Below are 17510 nucleotides of genomic sequence, written 5' to 3'. Positions count from 1 at the left end.
CTGTTGGAACACAGCCAGGCCCACTGGTCTCTCTCTTGTCTGTGTTTGCTTTTTCGCTTTTATACTATACCAGCTAAGTCTAGTAGTTGAGATGGAGACCTTGAGGCCTGCAAAGTCAAAAGCCTTTACTGTCTGCTCTAGGCAATGGATTCCATTATTATCTCCATTTTACAGAGGAGGAAATGGAAGCTGGGAGACTTGAGTTTGGCCGTAGCAATTTATCCAGATGCTGAACTTGAGGTTAGAAATGTTGGACCTCGAAGTCCTTATTAAAGAACAAGTGTTCGTGAGACAGCAATTGGGCGATCCAGGATTCCCTATGAGATCTCAGTGCCTGCGTGTGTGTGGGCGAGCCTGGTGCATGCGTCCAACCCCAGAGAACTGTAACAGGCGGAAGATTAATTAAATACAATGGAAAAAACAAAAAACAAAAAAACACCCCAAAAAAACAGAAAAACAACCTCTTTGCTTTGGAAGTAGAGGCAACACAGTGCCAGTAGCATCTTGGAGGCTGCTGGTTGTCCTTTTAGTAGAAGAGTGACGGCGGGATTATCACTCTTGATGATGATGATAGTAACAGTTGTTGTTGAATGATCATGATCATTTCCAACCAAAAGAGAGCAGTCCTTAAGAGAGCAGTTCTCCGGCTGGCTCGTTAAAACCTCTCCCGAGAGTTATAGTTTGTTGAATGAGTGAGTAATGCGCTGCCCTTTTGGTACTCAAGTGTCATTCTGCGCATGTGCGGAGAGTTTGTGCTCCCGAGCGGTTTCGCCTCGGAAGAAGCCGCACGGATGGAAAACCTGAGTGTCACGGCATATGCCGCCTGCACAACGAAGTGGGGTGTGTCCCTCGGGTCTCACCGTGAAGCCCCCGCCCTCTCCCCGAGACACGGGAGGGACACTCTTCATTTGGTTAGGAATAAAACAAGGTATCAGTCGTGCTGAAGAGGCCAGGAACCCTGATGACTGCTTGGGGCTCTTTGGAAAACAAGGCTCAGATTTGCAGGGTGCTAGAGGCCCTGCCGGCACCAACAGACGCTTTGCCGTGTTTCTCCAGAGTCTTAAAATCTGACAATGGATCGTTTTCTCCCCAGTGGACTCCTAGAGGAGGAAGGCACAGGACAGCCGTAGCCCAGGTATAAACGTTGCCCTAACGTCTGTTTGAGGCACCAGCTCTAAGCTTCAACCGCAGTTTAAAGGCATTTAGGAGGGGCGCCTGTGGGGCTGAGTTGGTTAAACCTCTGTCTTGGTTAAGGCTCAGGTCATGACCTCTGGTTGGGGATCAGGCCTCGTGGCCCCGAGTTGGGCTCTGCTCTCACAGCTTCAGATAATCCCTCTGCCCCTCCAACCCTGCTCACGTGCATGTTCTCTCTTTCTGCCAAATAAACAGAATCTTTTTTTTTTTTTTTTAAGATTTTGTTTATTTATTTACAGAGCACAAGTTGGGGGCGCAACAGAGGGAGAGGGAGAAGCTTCCCACTGAGCAGGAAACCTGATTCGGGGATTGATCCTAGGACCCTGGGATCATGGTTATGACCTGAGCCAAAGGCAGATGGTTAATCAACTGAGCCACCCAGGTGCCCTAAAATCTTAAAAAAATAAAAATAAAATATAAAACGTTGGGGAGATTTTTTTTGTAGCTGTCAGCCTGAGTGTATATGATAAAGATCTATGTGTTTATATGTATATCCCTGAAGTTATGTTTTTTGTTTTCCTGTAGCTCTATATACAATGATTAGAGGGAGACTGCCTTTTTTGAAAGGCTGCTAAATGATGTTTCTCTCTCAAACCCTCCCCCACCCATAAAAAGCCCCACTCTGTTTGTTTTTTTTTTTTATTTTCCGAATATTTGAGGATGATGATCATTGGTAAAAAATAGAAAGTTGTGTTCTTTGTTTTCACCCAGGACCCTGCTCAGCAGATCATTGTATGTCCCCAGCCCCATTTCTGGGCAAGATCTCAAAGTGGAGATGAGAAAATCTGTCTCTGCTTTGTAAATGACGATTCCTCCCCCTGTGTTCTCAGTGTTAACCAGCTATGGAAATGATGAGATACCCCAGGATCTGCTGATGCAAAAAGGGGGCCACTGAGCTGCCCTGTGGAGAGGCTTGGCCTCCCCAGCCCTCATGTGGCAGGTAATGGACGTCTGCAAGAGAGGTGCCCTGCTGTTCTCAGCACAGTTACATGCTCTAGGCCTTTTTAAAGTGGACTTTTGTTCTTTTTGCCCTCCCCTGCTCCTCAGTGGTATTCTTGTTCTTAGCACTTAACGTGGCTGAGTAAATGCTTCTCAGCTGAGTTCAATTCAGTCTCCTCCATCTCCTTCTCTTATTCCAGCATGAGTAGGATAAACATCCCAGTGAAACGCAAGTTCGGACTCAGGCCATGTGTACCTGCCAAGAGCCTGTGCAAACACCGGTGGAAGGTAGATGCGGGCCCCTGGTGCTGGCCTTTCTTCCAGAGCAGGAAGCAGAATTTAGGTGGCCTGTTCAAGGTCACTGTTGGAAGTCCCCTTCCAAATCTGGGGACTCATCCCCTGGGGGTTTGAGGTTGCCACCCCCCCACCATGTGTCCCTGTCATTGATGCTGAAGCCTTAACAACACAGTAGAAATGGGCTGCAGTGTCTTCCACCATGGGGTGGCCATGCTGCCCAGTCTAGTAAGGACAGTGACTATTCCCGATGACATTGTGGTGTAGGGTCCCAGTGCAGGGCGTGGGCTCTAAGCCTGGTGCATCCTGTTCCAAGGTATCTCCTCCATCATGTTTCCAGCTACTGAGTGTGCACCAAATGGTTGGCACAGACCAGACCAGATCAGAGTAAACTCCTTAAGTAGTTTAAGAACAAGAAGACTTGACATTGGAGTGGTAGTCCTTGTCTCTTGGAAAAGGGGATGGGCTCATCTCCACAAGGGGATTTCCCACCTGTCCAAGCCAGGCTGACCCTGGGAAGGCTCTTTTTGTAGCTAAATCCAAGTTCGCTTGCCCAGGGCACAGCAAAGCCAATCACGAAGACGTTGAATGTGCCGCAAGGAGAGCCCGAGTCAAGCAGCAGCGAAGCAAGGAGACCGTAGGGCAAACTGCAACTTGCCTCCCCAAAGCCAGAGACTCTGGGATCCTTAAGGGCAAAGAAAAAAGGATCTGGGGATCGGGGAGAGGAGCTGTATGACTTCAGAATCAGATAGTATGTGGGAGAGGGTTGTACTTGTTTTCTGCACCTGTGTGGCCCTTCTGCCTACATTGTCAGTGGCATCCTTAGTATGAGCCGAGGGTCAAGTTTTAGGCTGTTCTGTGTCTCAAAACTTCATCCGTTGGACTCAGGCACGTGCTCAGAGAGAAGGCCAGTGGTCCTGAGCCGTTCTGGCCAGTCTCTTAGTGAAACCTTGAGTCTCTGCAAAACAACTAAATGAACGTTTTGTTATTATGGTATCTAGGAATGTCATCTGTAGAAACATGGCTGCAGACTGTGTTCCAAGAATAAGGAGATTTGGGTAAAAAGGTACAATAGCACGTAAGAGTCCCATTAACCCTTTGGTTACCTGTTTCGCTTTTTTAGCGGTTATGCAGTTGGTATGGGCACAGGCCAGTGCTCCAAAGCTGGACTTTTGACCCCATACCAGTGCCAACACATTTGGGGGTGACTTTTTCCCTATCTTCCTGTTTAATGACTTAACATTTTCAATTCTATTTTTCCCTCATTTGGTTTTCTAGAAGGCAGTAAAGTGAACTGTACCTCACTGTCATGAATTTGGTTATAGTGGGGAGGAGAAAAGGAAAAAGAGGTGGTTTTTTTTTTCACCCCTAAAGTCTTTTCTGCTTTATTCTTGACTGTAGTATTTATGGCCTTCTAATGTCCTGTATATTTCATTTATTAACTTTGATTTTATACCTATTTATTCCACTAGAGTATGTCTCCCATGAAGACATCATTTTTATCTTTTATAGCTACTTTTATTAGTACATCTAAACTTACAGCTAATATCTCCTAGGTACTCAATAAGTATTTGTTGAATTAATTAATAGTCCCTCTAGAAATAGCAATTCTAACAGATTCCAGTGTCCCTGAGTTTGTTCCAGATGTTGAAGGGCAGAAATTGAAGATATAGGACCAGGGGTTTTCAAAATCTAAATCCTAGGAGTTGCCGTAATCACTCAGACTATGGACCTTCTAGGCCGGTGTTTGGATGGGATGAATGCGATGGCCGGGCATGGCCTTTCTCTTTGACATCTGCCGCAAAGCTTGGGGTTAATCATTCATTCAGCTAGTCGGAGTCTATCAATAATTAGCTCTGGGGATAAAATGTTGAATGAGATCTATGCTCCATATCCTCCTACAACTTGCCATTCGTAACTAGATCAACATTTTTGAGGGGAAATTATTTATCTTTTCAGACTGTTCCAACCCTGTCGAGAAGCATTCCTTAGCTTTACTATTTGCTTTGTAATATAATTTTGCATCCAGAATCTTAAGAGTGTTTCTCGAGAAGGAGCCTACTGCTACATTAGCCTCTTCAGGCTTGGGCATAAAATCATATGCTCCTTTTAATTCTTCTTATATTAGTGACATGGGGTCAATATGAGAGAAAGACACAGTAGGAGTATATATGATGGTAAAAGAAAATGGATAGAAGATTTCAGACTTGAAGTGGCCTCTTTCTAAGTTCGTTTTCTGCTTCCTCCTCTCCTCTCTTCTCTGATAATGGGTCTAGTGATGAGTCTACTCCGAATACTGTGTATTAATTTCTCCCATGATCACACCCTAGAAAAACGGAAAGAGACGTCAGGTGCAACTTTCTATGTAACTTAGCAACTGCATATATGAAAAGGGTTAAGAGCATTGGTTTATAATAAACTCAGAGTAAATCACACTGAGATGAAGTTCTTGAGGGAGAGCAACAATTATGTCCAAACTGAGGCTGGTGATGATTCCCTCACCTGAGTGGATGTGGCAACCCCTGGGGCCTTGGACTTGAGACAGAGACCAGAATATATCCAGAATGAGGGTACTCAAAACTGTTTCATGTGAGGAGCAGTTGATAGGATGGAGGACATTTATTATCATAGAGAAGACTCAGAAGGACTGTAAGTGCTGTTTAAGAGCTTCCTTCAAGTGATGGAAGGGCTTTGCATATGGGAGAAGCATGAGACCATTCTGGAAACTCTGGGTTTAGAACAAGGATGTGTGTGGTTAGAAGGTGGGATTTTCCAAGGCATTTTTCAAGATGGCTGCCCCGGGGAGCTGTCTGTCTCAGCGCCCGATTCTTTAGGCAGAATGGGAGTCCTGACGTGTAGCCAAGGAGCTCAGACACCTCTCGTAGCCAGCCTAGGGCACAGTAAGCAGATATGCTGACCAAGAGGACAAGCAAATGACACCTGTTGTTTGGGACCATCTTCTATGATCCTTCTTTCCCCAGGTTGCCTTCAGTGGGCTTTTATATTTCAGCTCTCTTTGGTTTTTATCTTGTTTTATTACTTAGCAGTTTAATCAAGCATGTAGTTCCCATCAGTGCACAAAATGGTCTTAACCTGTCGTGTCAGTTTGGGGAATGATGATTACATCTGGAAAAGCATACTTTACCAAAAACAGAAAGTCGCCTTTCCAGTGCTCTTTTCAAAGAGTTTCTAAATTTCAATTTAAGAGAGAAGATAGTATTTAATTACTGCATCCTTGCATATGGGATGTATGACAGGCTGTACTAGGTCATGGACAAGAACTGCAATATGCAGAATAATAAGGCCAGGCCCTTCTCGTGCCATCAAACAGCAGCGCACAAGGTAAATATGAAATGCAAAAGTATCATCATTGTTGCAGGCGATCTTGTTGCTTCAAACATTTTCTTCAGTTGCTTCATGGGTCCCTTACTGGCTAATGCAGCAAGTACTGGCTAGCGCAGCAAGATTTCCAAGTGTATACAACGGTGCAAAAAGCTTCATGCCACCAGGAAGCCACAGCAATCCGGTCCCAAGGATAAGGAAGGAAATGCCACACACAAAGCAGATGATGAACCACTTCAGCCTGGTGTTGAAACAGAGGGAGGCGGCAGCTAGGACCCGTGCAGTCAGCCCTGCTTCTCATTGTCCTGGCTGCTCAGGACCTCTCCTCCCTCTCCTGCTGAGCTTCTCCATGGCCCTGTTCCCTGTGCAATGGCGGTCCCGCTCATGGGAACCCCACGCCCTCCATTATTTTTCAGCTCCCTTTACAACATTTGCCCATACCCATTGACCCCAAAACTCAAATATTGGAAGTTTGTATTATAGAAATAAAAAGCACAAAAATCACATAAAAATCACATAAATCAAATTGTATTGCAGAAATGTGGAAACAATCTGAATGATAATTAAGAGAAGAGCAGAATACATTCTGCTGTATCCATAATATAAATTATAATGCAGTTAGTAGCGACAAGAAGTTAGATCTATGACTATTGTCCCTGAGGGATGAGCAGAATAGAGAGTTAAGTGAGAAAAGCAAGAGAAACATATGTAGTGTGATCTCATTTTGTGAGAATCAGTTGTAAAAAAAAAAAAAAAAATCCCTCACATATGTAATCATATTGGCAAGGATTTGTGTGAGTTTGGCAAAAAGGGTCGAAGAATATTGATGAAGTTGTTGATGGTGGTGGGAGAGTTTGGGGTAAGCTTGGTGGGGACCCAAGGGATGGAGGGACAGGAATAGAGACAAAGTGAAGAAAAGTAAAAGAGGGTGGTTTTTCCATTCATCTGTCTGCCTACCCATCTGTGTCTCCGTCTATCCACTTGTTATATGTCCATCCATCTATCCATCTGTCTGTCCATCCACTCTTTCCATCTGTCTACTATGATCGATCAATCATCGTCATTGATTGTGCTTAAACATGTATTAATTTTGAAGACTAGTAGAAGAAGAAAAAATTTTCTTATTTTTTTCCATTTTTTTGCTCTATTCTTCTCTTATAAAAATAGTCTTAATCTTTCTACTAAGGACAATCCAGAGATTTTGTAATAAAAAACATTAGGTTTAATCCTTTAAAGGTGATGACCTAAACAAATTACAAGAAATCTAGAAAATGTATAAAGAGTAAATATTTTGAGTCAAAACTGAAATTCTAGATGTCATGAAAGATGAATGACTTGAGAATCACTGCTATTTTTTTTTTTTTTTTTTTTTTTTTTTGCTGTATAGATGGTGTTTATTTTCTTCTAGTGCTCCAGAAAAATGTTTCCCTAAATCTAGGGAACACAGGGGTGGGTTAGGAGCATCCAACTCAGTTAAAAAATTTCCTAGTTCCTGGTAGAGAAGTAGGGCATTGAATGGAAAGAGTTCTGACATCTGTGTGTGTGGGTGTATGTGTATAATCGGTTTTTCTCTGCTGAGATGGCCAGAAAGATGCTTGTGTTTTCCTGTGATTTGGATGATTTCTTTCAAATTATTTTCGAGAACTGTTTTCCATATTAAATTATACTCATTATGCATTCATATTTAATGCTGATAGTTCTTTCCACATAAAGAATTTGTCTACATACAGAATAGCCCCAGGCATTATAGAGATGGCTGGGGATTTAACCCCTCCTTGCTGTGAAAGAGGATTTGGGCAAGTATAGGGTGCTGTTTCATTTAGGCATTTGGACATAGACTTGGAGTTGATCCCAAGTAGCTGTACTGAAACAAAGGCAAAACATGAGCAAGTGTCTAAGAGCCATAGAAATAATAATGTTAACTATTGTATTTCTTTCACCTTAAAGTGTTCATTTTATATGCTAATTGAAATTTGAAAGCATCTTACTACACTTGTATGCATTTATTAGATCACACTTGTGTGCATTTATTAGATCAACATTGTAAGCCAACACTTTCTATAATTAAGGGTATCAGAAGTCCTATAGAAGCCACTTAGGTGGTCCTTCAGTACCAGATATTTAATGCACTTAGAACATTCTAGAATCATGAACCTCAATTGGGACTTCATTCTGCGCAGTGCCATCTTGATTCATACAAATCAGTGTGTTATAGAAGTGTTTGTTTTCATAGTGACTGCCTCATAGATAATACTCAAATAATACTAAAAATATATACAAAGTAAGATCTGTGCATGGCTGACTCCATTTTTAAAATTGCGATTTCAGTTCAAAAGCACCATTGTTTTGGGAAAACTAGTCATGTGCAGTGACATTTTTCCACCTCACAGTCTGAAAAATATCTCACTAGGGCCCAGACCAGAGTGGGCAATTTATCTGTCACAAACTGGTGGGAAGAATCAGGAGGAAAAAAATGCTGTTTGAAGCTATGGCCTGGCGAGAATGTGACGTGGAAAGTTGTGCTAACTGACTAGGTTGCCCGTGTCCTGCATTGGCTTTGGGCGTCCTGTCAAGCATTTTCTTTAGTTGTCACTGTGGCTTTGTTTCCTTGGGCATAATAAGATCTGCTTCCGCCAGAAAAATCCCTTTCTCCCCTGCCCCCAGCCCCCCAAGGCTAGGCTGTAACTTCACGGCTGACTTTCCTGTGTGTTGGAGTCCTTGGTCTTTTGCTGCTTTTCTCATGCCTTTTTTTTTTTTTTTTTTATGATGTTTCAGCTCATCCACCATACACCATGTGCTTTAGAGTGAAATTCTACCCACACGAACCCTTGAAGATTAAAGAAGAGCTCACAAGGTATTTTCCATTTGTTTGTATGTTTAACCCGCACCTTTAACCAGCCAGAGTCCTCCCAGGCTAGACGCGCCGCCTGTCTAGAGCAGCACTGTCTCCATGAAGCCGACACCCAGTTTGGTATTTTGGCTTGGAATGTTTCTCTTGCATTTAATTGTCTTGGGATTTTTCAAACAGTTGTCATTGGGAGTGTAATTAACTGCACACAAAAAAAGCGGTGGTTATAAGGAGGAGGTATTCTCTGAAAACATCTGACAGTGGAGTGCTAAAAATAAACGGAAGACGACTGTCTTTATGATCCGGGTGAATTCATAGCTAGTGCAGCCCCTAGGGACGATCTTTTGGATCTGAGCTGTTCTGGAAGGGAAATGATCACTGGATAGGATGAGCTATTTGTCACCCCGCATTCCTCTTGCAGAATGGCTAACCGTGGGGCTGTTTTCTCTCCACTTGTAAACTCTTCTCAGGCCGACTGGGAATTTTCCAGTTCTCCGCTCTTCTCCCTTCTGACCTTCCTGGGCTGGGGCCATATTCAGTCCTTGTCCTGGGGTTTTGCTTTTGAGAACAGTCCCAACTAGCGCAGCTGAGAAGGGTCCCAGGAAGTCGATAGTGCTTAGTTCTTGACGAGACTCTGATTAGGTGACAAAAGTCACTGTGCACGATCAGCTCTCAAAATAATCATCGTAGGTCCAAATGCATCAGAGATGCAAGGGGATGCATTTTAGCTTATTGGATATTTCACTTTCTCCTTATTCATGAGTCCCCAGTAAAGCTTGACCCCTGTGGCACCGAGGTGACCTTGTGAGGGAGCAGCTGGTGCCCTTCTTTATTGTTAATTTGCACACAGCCATTAGTGAGCTTTGTGCTTGGGGATGGGGGCAGGTGGACACGAGGCACACATAAATAATGGACATCATAAGTGGTGGTGGGCATTTTGCAACTTGACCTGCGTTTTAAAGATATTAAGGTAGAATTCACGGAACCTAATTTCACCACTTCCAAGTATACAATTCAGTGTTATTAAGAACATTCACATTGTTGGGTGACCATCACCAGTATCTCATTCCGAAACATTTCCTCATCACTGAAGAGGACCACCGCACTCATCCATCGGCAGTTGCTACTCACTCTTCTCTCCCCAAGCCCCTGGCAGCCACTCATCCGCTCATTTATTTTGCTGATTCTGGAGATTTCGTGTAAGTCGGATCATGTGATATTTGGCAGGGGCTGCATGAAATACAACAACAACAACAACAACAAAAGATGTTTGTCTTGCCCTCTGGGTGCCGATAATGTAATTAGAAAGATTAAATCAAATACTACTTCTGGGCATTATTTAGTCAGATGTCAAAATGGCTCACTTTTGTCATATGTTCTCTTTATAATGTTGTCTGGAGGATAAAAATTGGATATGTGTCAGGATACAAGTTAAGTATGGCTCTTTTGTTGTTGAGAAAAGTCCCATTTGGAAGTAGAAGAATACGAAGTGTTAGTTAATAACTCCGGTCCAGTTCTTCTCAATTGAATTTGCTAACATTTCCCTGCATTTGACTGACTAGCTGAGGTAGGAAGAGTGGAAGGTTGTGAACATTTTTATGTCTCCACAGGAAAGTATGTGAATCTTCTGTCCTTGCACAGATAGAAATGGACTTTTCTTAGTCCATCCAATCCTTAGAATTCAAAACCAATCTAGAAAGAGTGGCCTGCCTCCGGTACTTCTGGTTTAAACCCTAACTTGAAATCAGCGAGGGTGAGACAAACCACGAGAGACTCTTGACTCTGGGAAATAAACTGAGAATTGGGGAAAAGGAAGTGGGTGGGGGCACGGGGGTCACCGAGTGATGCATATTAAGGCAGGCACCTGATGTGATGAGCACTGGGTGTTATACACAACTAATAAATCACTGAACACTACATCAAAAACTAACGATGTACTATATGCTGGCTAATTGAATTTATATCTTAAAAAAAAGTTGCATTCTAAAACAACTTCATTTTTCTTTTGATAACTTGTTATTTTGTTGTAAAATTAAAGTTTAAGGAGAATTTGCTACATGAGAATTTAAGATTACGTTCATGACCATGCTTAGAGGTAAAGAAACTTTGGAGATTAAAGGCAGGTAGGAAACAGTAAAACAACAAATACTCATTAAAGAGGGGGATTTGTCCTTCATTTATCTCTCCATTTACACAGTCCTCTTATAATCCTTTAGATCTCTAGGGCTTTTGTAAATGCTGCATACAATTGAATGTAATCAAAATATTTTGGTTTTACTTCTTCTTTTTTTTTTTTTTTTTTTTTTTTTTTTTTTTGTAGAGAGAACTATCTTTAAGTTCGTGTTGGATAGAGAAGCAGTATTTTTTTTTTTTAAGATTTTATTTATTTGCTAGAGAAAGAGACAGTGAGGAAGAGAATACAAGCAGGGGGAGTGGGAGAGGGAGAAGCAGGCTTCCTGCCGAGCAGGAAGCCATGCAGGGCTTGAGCTCAGGACCCTGGGATCATGACCTGAGCTGAAGGCAGATGCTTAATGACTGAGTCACCCAAGCACCCAGAGAATCAGTATTGTTAATAGTGGCCCAAGAATGTATGTCCCAGATCCTCTTGTGCTTTTGTTGCTTAATCTTTTCATACAGGAATGATGCTAAAAGGAGATGCATTATTATTATTTTTGGTGGCTATTATATTAAAAAATATCTGAGCCTGATGCTATTTCTAAGGCTCAGTGGATTTTGTCAAATGCACAGTAATCCATGATTATCTCTAGAGATTGCTGATCCCAAGGACCCAAGCTCTGGTGTTATGAAAGCAGATTTTCTTGCCTCGGGAAGCTTCTGTCAAACTTAATTTCAGAATTCTGAGATCAGAATCCAAACTTCTCATTCATTAGTACATAGCTATTTGAAACTATTTTTCACTACTCAACTCATCAAAAATGGAAAGGAATGCTTCATGTTCATTGGGTAACATTGAACAAGTAAACAAGAAACTTTGTGGCATTCGGCCTGGAAGTGTGTAGCCTTTAAAAAGGGGAAGATTTGATCCTATTTGTGTGACCTTGGTTATCTGAATGGCTGTGGCCTGAAAGGCTCTGGGCCTCAAAGTCAGGTCTCCAGACCAGCAGGAACAGCACCTGGGAACCTGGCCCCTATTCTAGACCTGGGACAGGGCTCAGCAATCCGAACTTTCACGAGGCTTTCAGGTAATTTTAGATCATGTCAAAATTTGAGAACTACTCCCAGAAAGTTTATTGTCAAAAGTACCAGCTTCTTTTGGCAAATCCTGCTGTGTACACCTCAGTGGGTTTCGTGTGTTCACAAAGTTGTGCCATCATTGCCACAATCTAATCCGAGAACATTTTTATCAGCCAGTACTCATCCAGTCATTCCTTGTTTCCCCTCCTTCTCTCTCCCCTGACAGCCACTAACCTACTCTGTGTCTCTCTAGATTTCTCCATTTTGGACATCTCGTGCGAATAGAACCATATAGTATGTGGCCTTTTATGTCTGGCTTCTTTCCACTTAGTGCACTGTTTTCAAGGCTCGTTCCTGCTGTGCGTGGATCCGTACTTCATCCTTCTTTGTGGCTGAATAATATTCCAGTGTGTGCCTGTTCCACTTTCTTTTATCTGTTCATCAGTTGATGGGCATTTGGATTTTTCTACTTTTTTTAGTATTATATTAGTGCTGTTATGAAAATTTGTGCATTTTTTTTCCAATTTAATTGGATCTGGAGGCAGTGTCCACAGCTTGGTATTTTTTTTTTTTTTTTTAAAGCTCCCTGGGTGGTTCTAGTTTGCAGTCAGTGCTGAGAACCATTGGTTTGGAACTTTGGTACTCAACATGTGGACCACGGATCAGCAGCACAGCCTCAGCATTAGAAATACTTATTAGAAATATGGACTCTGATGCCCCACCCTGATCTACTGAATCACACTCCATGTTCTCGCAGGATCTCTGCGTCATTCGTGGGCTCACACAGGTGTGCGAGGCTCTCATGTACGGAACTCTTAGGGTCCTTACCTACCAAGTATCATGCTGTTTCTCTGGCAAATTGTGTACCAGACTCTGGGCGAGAGATTTCTGAAGGACTGCCTTTGTGCCCTGCAAGCAATTCCACACCAAGTCAGGCAAGGGGGTGTCTGTCAGTTGAGCCTCTGCAGTGTCCCCAGAGTCCAGTATACAGCATAAAGCAGGAATGAGATAGAGAGAGTCATCAGATGGAAATGGCAGTGGGCCCCTAATACTTTGCTGTGTCCAGTGTGCTTTAGATGACCCAGCATCCAGAGTTGGGGACCCCCTTTGACCGGCCCGTTTATATCATAATCAGGTTTGCCTGGCCGCCCGCGGGCATCTGAGTGTGCTATCCCTGGAGAGGGGGACAGCGCACAAACCAGAGGACAGCTCTAGTTGTGAATAAATTGGCTTTCTGGGCTCATAACCAAGTCCTTTTGAGACTGATGAATGTGAGTCCGTCTGCTGCTGAGACTCCTCTCCAGATACCGAACGAGTCCCTTCTCGTACTCTTCATTTCACACAGAGTGTGGGCACCTGTACCTGTTGGGGGGGCGGCGGGGGTCACCATGTGGGGGTTCCTTCCAGGAACTGTGGCCGCTGGGCCCTGTGGCTTTCCTCTTCCTCATGTCTCTTTAAGGAGGGCCCACTGCCCAGCTATAGAAGCTGCCACGGTCACGGTCCCATCAGATTTCCTGAATCCCGAGGGTCCCTCGTTTTCATCTGCTCGCCCTCCGAGGGGCTGGGTGTGGCTCGGCTGCTCCCGGGAGCTAAGTAGAGCAGGTGGATGGAGCATGAACGATCCTCCCACTTCTTCCAGGCTTCAGCCAAGACTTCCGCTGACTCTCGCTCATTTTGTGTTACAGGTATCTTTTGTACCTGCAGATTAAAAGAGATATTTTCCATGGTCGACTGCTCTGCTCCTTTTCAGATGCTGCTTACCTGGGTGCCTGTATCGTTCAAGGTAAGTGTGGCTGCAGCTGCCCACCCCTCTGAGGGGCTGTGGGGTGTTCTGTGCTCCGAGCTCTGACTGCCAGGCATGGCATCTGTTGGGTATAGTGAGGGGGAATGTCTGTCCAGGGAGGTAGGTGTCAAACAGTTTGAAATGAACTGTCCAAGTGTTTACATATATAAATGCATTTATATATATATACACACATATATATGTATATATATAAAATATTTACTCTTTAAAAACACTTAAAAATAATTAAAAATACTCACACATAAATTATAAAATTATACATGTAAATAAATATAGACAAATATATACAACAATATATATTACATATAATATATTCCTGTGTGTAGAGATGTGTCCACGTGCAGTGTATCGAACTCCTCAGTTTTTCTAGCCGTGGAGCGTGACGAGAAGAGGGCCGGACTCACAGTCTGTCATACCCAGGTCAAGTCTCACTTCCCAGCCCCTGGCCATCTCAGCACAGACAAACTGTCTTCGCTCTTTAAGTGTATATTAAATGGGATGGCATGCCTCGTTCACTGCTCTGTGAAGATTCCACGAGACTTATTTTCAGGGTTGAACCAGCCCCAGGGGGTGGGGCGTTGGGAAACCGTGAACACATATGACCCAGGTGTTGGTTTCTGGATATTTCTACCTGTAAGAAAAAAAAAAAAAACCACCTGAAAGGTGGTCTCCTGGGCTGTAGGTGGTGCAGGGCCATGGGGGTGGGTCCAGGACCCGAATGACTCGGGTGTTCTGTTCCCCTGGGCCGGCTGGGAGGCAGCTGGCAGCAAGTCCTATTTGGAGGGACCCAGGTGATCCAGCCTTCTGTGGTGTGACTGCTAATGACGTGTTTATGAGAGAAGCGGGGGAGAAGGGAGAGATGAAGAGAGGAAGGGAGAGGGAGAGGAGAGGTAGGGAGGTGGAGGGAGGCAGAAGGAAGGGAGAGGGAGGACAGTTATCAAGTGAGCGTGTCCTCTTTATGAAGGGTCTGGAATAATGTAGGAGCTTGCAAAGGGTCATAAGCAGGTCATGACCATTGTCTGCCTTCACAATTCCGAGCTTCGTTCGTAGCTGAAGAGAGACACCCGTGGTTCCCCTGGGGTTTCACTGTCGCCCATCACTCACCCCGTGGGGTGCCCCATGCCGTGAAATAGTTCATGGGGCCCTGTTTCTGGGTGTGTGTGCTTCCTGAAAATTCTGAAGAGAGTGTCTGTGTGGCTCTCCCCCTCCCCCGGGATCGATCCAGTGCTGCCCAGCGGATGTCGGCAGAGGTGTCAAAACCCTTGGAGATATTCAAGTTTAAAGTCAGAACTACAGTGATACAGTGATGAGAAATGGTCCTTCCATCTGCCCCGCGGTGGCGTATGTGCCTCCCAAAAAACCCACCTCTCTTAACAGACGAGCTAAGGAAAGGATGTTAAAACCCAGTCTGCCTTTCCCTGCAGGGCTGCGAATTCCTGGTTAGGGTGCACTGTCCTCCGTAAGGGTAAAGCAGATCAATACTAATCCAAGCACCAGACCAGCACATGAGCATTTCAGAGCACATTTAGGCATTAGTGAATCACGGTCAAGTCTCCAAGGACAAGCTCAGTAGGGCTTTGTAACAGGAAACTCGCCATCCTGTTTTATGTTTGCAATAAAGCCACCAGGTCTCCCCCCTGGACAGTCAGGGCCCATGGCGCCATTGTCCCAGAGCACACACACAGCTGGAAACAGACCGGCAGACCTTGAAAGGACCCTTCAGCTCTCAGATACAACAGTGTCCGCGGGCCGTTTATAGCAAATCCAATAAACGCTGGATTCATGATGTTCTCTGGTGTTTGGGATGATCTTTCAGCAACTCTAAAGATCATTACAAATGCAGATAAAGATCTGCTTTGTTGGACCTGTTTATGCTTACTGGGAGAGAGAGAGAGGGAATGTGGAGCAAAAGACTAGAAAGCAGGAGGCCTTGTGGCTTTTCAGTAGCTTCTGACTCACTAGCGCCCTCTGCAAGAGTGTGTGTGAAACTTCAGAATATTCTCTACAGAGAAGACACAGTCTGTTGCTACTTGTAGATACTGAATACAGCGAGCGTATTTAGTACGTGCAATGCGTTTTTTCCATAATACAAATTGCAGCACACATACCCCAAACCCGAGGGATCTATATACTTCTTTTCTTGGTGAAAATAGCATCTTTCCCATTCCTTCTATAGAACCGTAACATAGTGGGATTGTCATTTTTACCTCCTCTGCCTGGTGTGTACCAGATATTCAGAACTGAATTTGAACTCAGTTCAGATATCCCTTCCTCTGAGAAGTCTTCCTGGGCTTACTAAAGTAGCCTCTCTCCTGCACCCCATTCTGTCTCCTACCTCTGTTTTGTCATCTTTTAAGCGATTCTGTCTGAAATTATGTCTTTGAGTTGTTTGGGGACTTCTTAGGCATTCTCTTGATGTAGAATCTGAATTCTACGGAAGTAGAACTTATGGTGGTGGGGTTTCACCATAGTATGCCTGTGTCTGGCACGTGGGAAGTTCTCCAGTAATGACGTCGAGTGAACCCAGGCGTTTCCCGACCTTGCACCACTGTGCGCTGGGAAATAGTGGCTGGTTCCCTCCCTTCTCCATTTATTTGTTCATGTTTTCTGAACATGTATGGAGCAGCTGCTAGGGGACAGGCACTGCGTTAGGAAGTCCCTGGTTGGGAGGGAGAACAGGGGAGGGACCCAAGTAAACAAGCAGTGTGAGGATGTGTGAGTGGCTCAACAGAGCGACCCCCAGGTCCCTGCTGTGACCTCAGGAGGGTTCCTGACTCAGCGAGGGTGGTCAGGGAAGGCTCCTGGAGGAGCTGACCCTGGAGCATCCCTTCTCTTGTGTTCTTCTGGAACGAGTCATCTCCGAACCAGGGTAAACGCATCGGCAAGCTTGCCCTTTGTACCTACCATCACCCCATAGCATCATCCTTCTGCTTCAACTCTTCTGATTTTTCTGACAGTTAAACTCCCTTAGAAACACTCTAGGGCCTGTTTCAGATTACACGCCGTCTGCTGCGTATTTGTTACAACTCTACCCTCGCTTACCCAACTCCTCCTGATAGTCTGAATAGTTACAAGTCCTGAATCATTTATGACTTGTCTTTTGCTTCAGGTGAAGTCAGTTAAAGACCAACTTTAAGGGACAAAAAAGCAGGGCACATGGTGCAGGAGGCACTGACATTTACCTTGTTAGCCACTGAGTGCAGGGTTCCATGGCATTTCTTCTCTTCGTTTTCTGTCATTTTCCAAGCTATTCATTTGCAGTATTTAGCAGTACAAGTTCATTTTATTTCACAAGTTTTCATAGAAAGAGACCCCCCTCCTCCTGCCCCACCACCAGCACCAAACAAAGCCTTCCCTTACCAACCACCATGCAGGCTGACATTTGCATCGAGAGTGACCCAGTTTTGTATTGGTGGTCCATTCTCTATGGAAGATGGAGGCATCCGGTTATACCGTCTCCTAAATTTTCAGGTCCAGCCCACTCACAGAGTGATATGTATGTGTGGGTATGGGCATTGGTGTGTTATGTGTGTATTTTTTGAAACTCGAGTTGATCATCAGTTGATGGCTTATTCTCTTCACCCGTGCCTTTTGGTCCATCAGTTGATTGATTGATTGGTTGATTTTCCTTTTCATTATTCTCCATTTCCTTCACTAAAGGCAATGACGGGGTTCACACAGATCTTCAACTTTGCATACATCCTTATCAATGATTACATTATTTGTGTATATACACTTCTAAGTTTTATAAATTAAATGGGGCTATAAAACTCATTTTAATCTCATGCTCAAAACACTGTTTTGGGCATCTATTCAGGTTCTTGGGTTTCCAGCGATTGCTTTTAATTGCTACAGAGTATCTGGTAGGGTACATGGCTCACATTTTATTTATTG

The 17510-nt window shown here is 44.1% G+C and overlaps 1 protein-coding gene across 3 annotated transcripts in view; it reads left to right on the top strand.

Annotated features, from left to right (window-relative positions):
• Positions 1 to 17510, top strand: part of FRMD3 (FERM domain containing 3) — a 314836-nt gene that overhangs the window by 176667 nt on the left and 120659 nt on the right. For all 3 annotated transcript variants that reach the window (XM_045086062.1, XM_045086061.1, XM_045086063.1), the window contains 2 exons: positions 8545 to 8623; positions 13498 to 13595. In XM_045086062.1, the coding sequence (XP_044941997.1) occupies positions 8545 to 8623; positions 13498 to 13595 (177 nt within the window). The remainder of the gene's footprint in view (positions 1 to 8544; positions 8624 to 13497; positions 13596 to 17510) is intronic.

The sequence above is a fragment of the Mustela putorius genome, unplaced genomic scaffold (assembly GCF_011764305.1).
Source record: "Mustela putorius furo isolate JIRA1106 unplaced genomic scaffold, ASM1176430v1.1 tig00000876_pilon_pilon_pilon, whole genome shotgun sequence".
NCBI classification, from domain to species: domain Eukaryota; kingdom Metazoa; phylum Chordata; class Mammalia; order Carnivora; family Mustelidae; genus Mustela; species Mustela putorius.
Note: the sequence above shows the minus strand (reverse complement) of the source record. Positions and strands in the feature narration are given on the sequence as shown.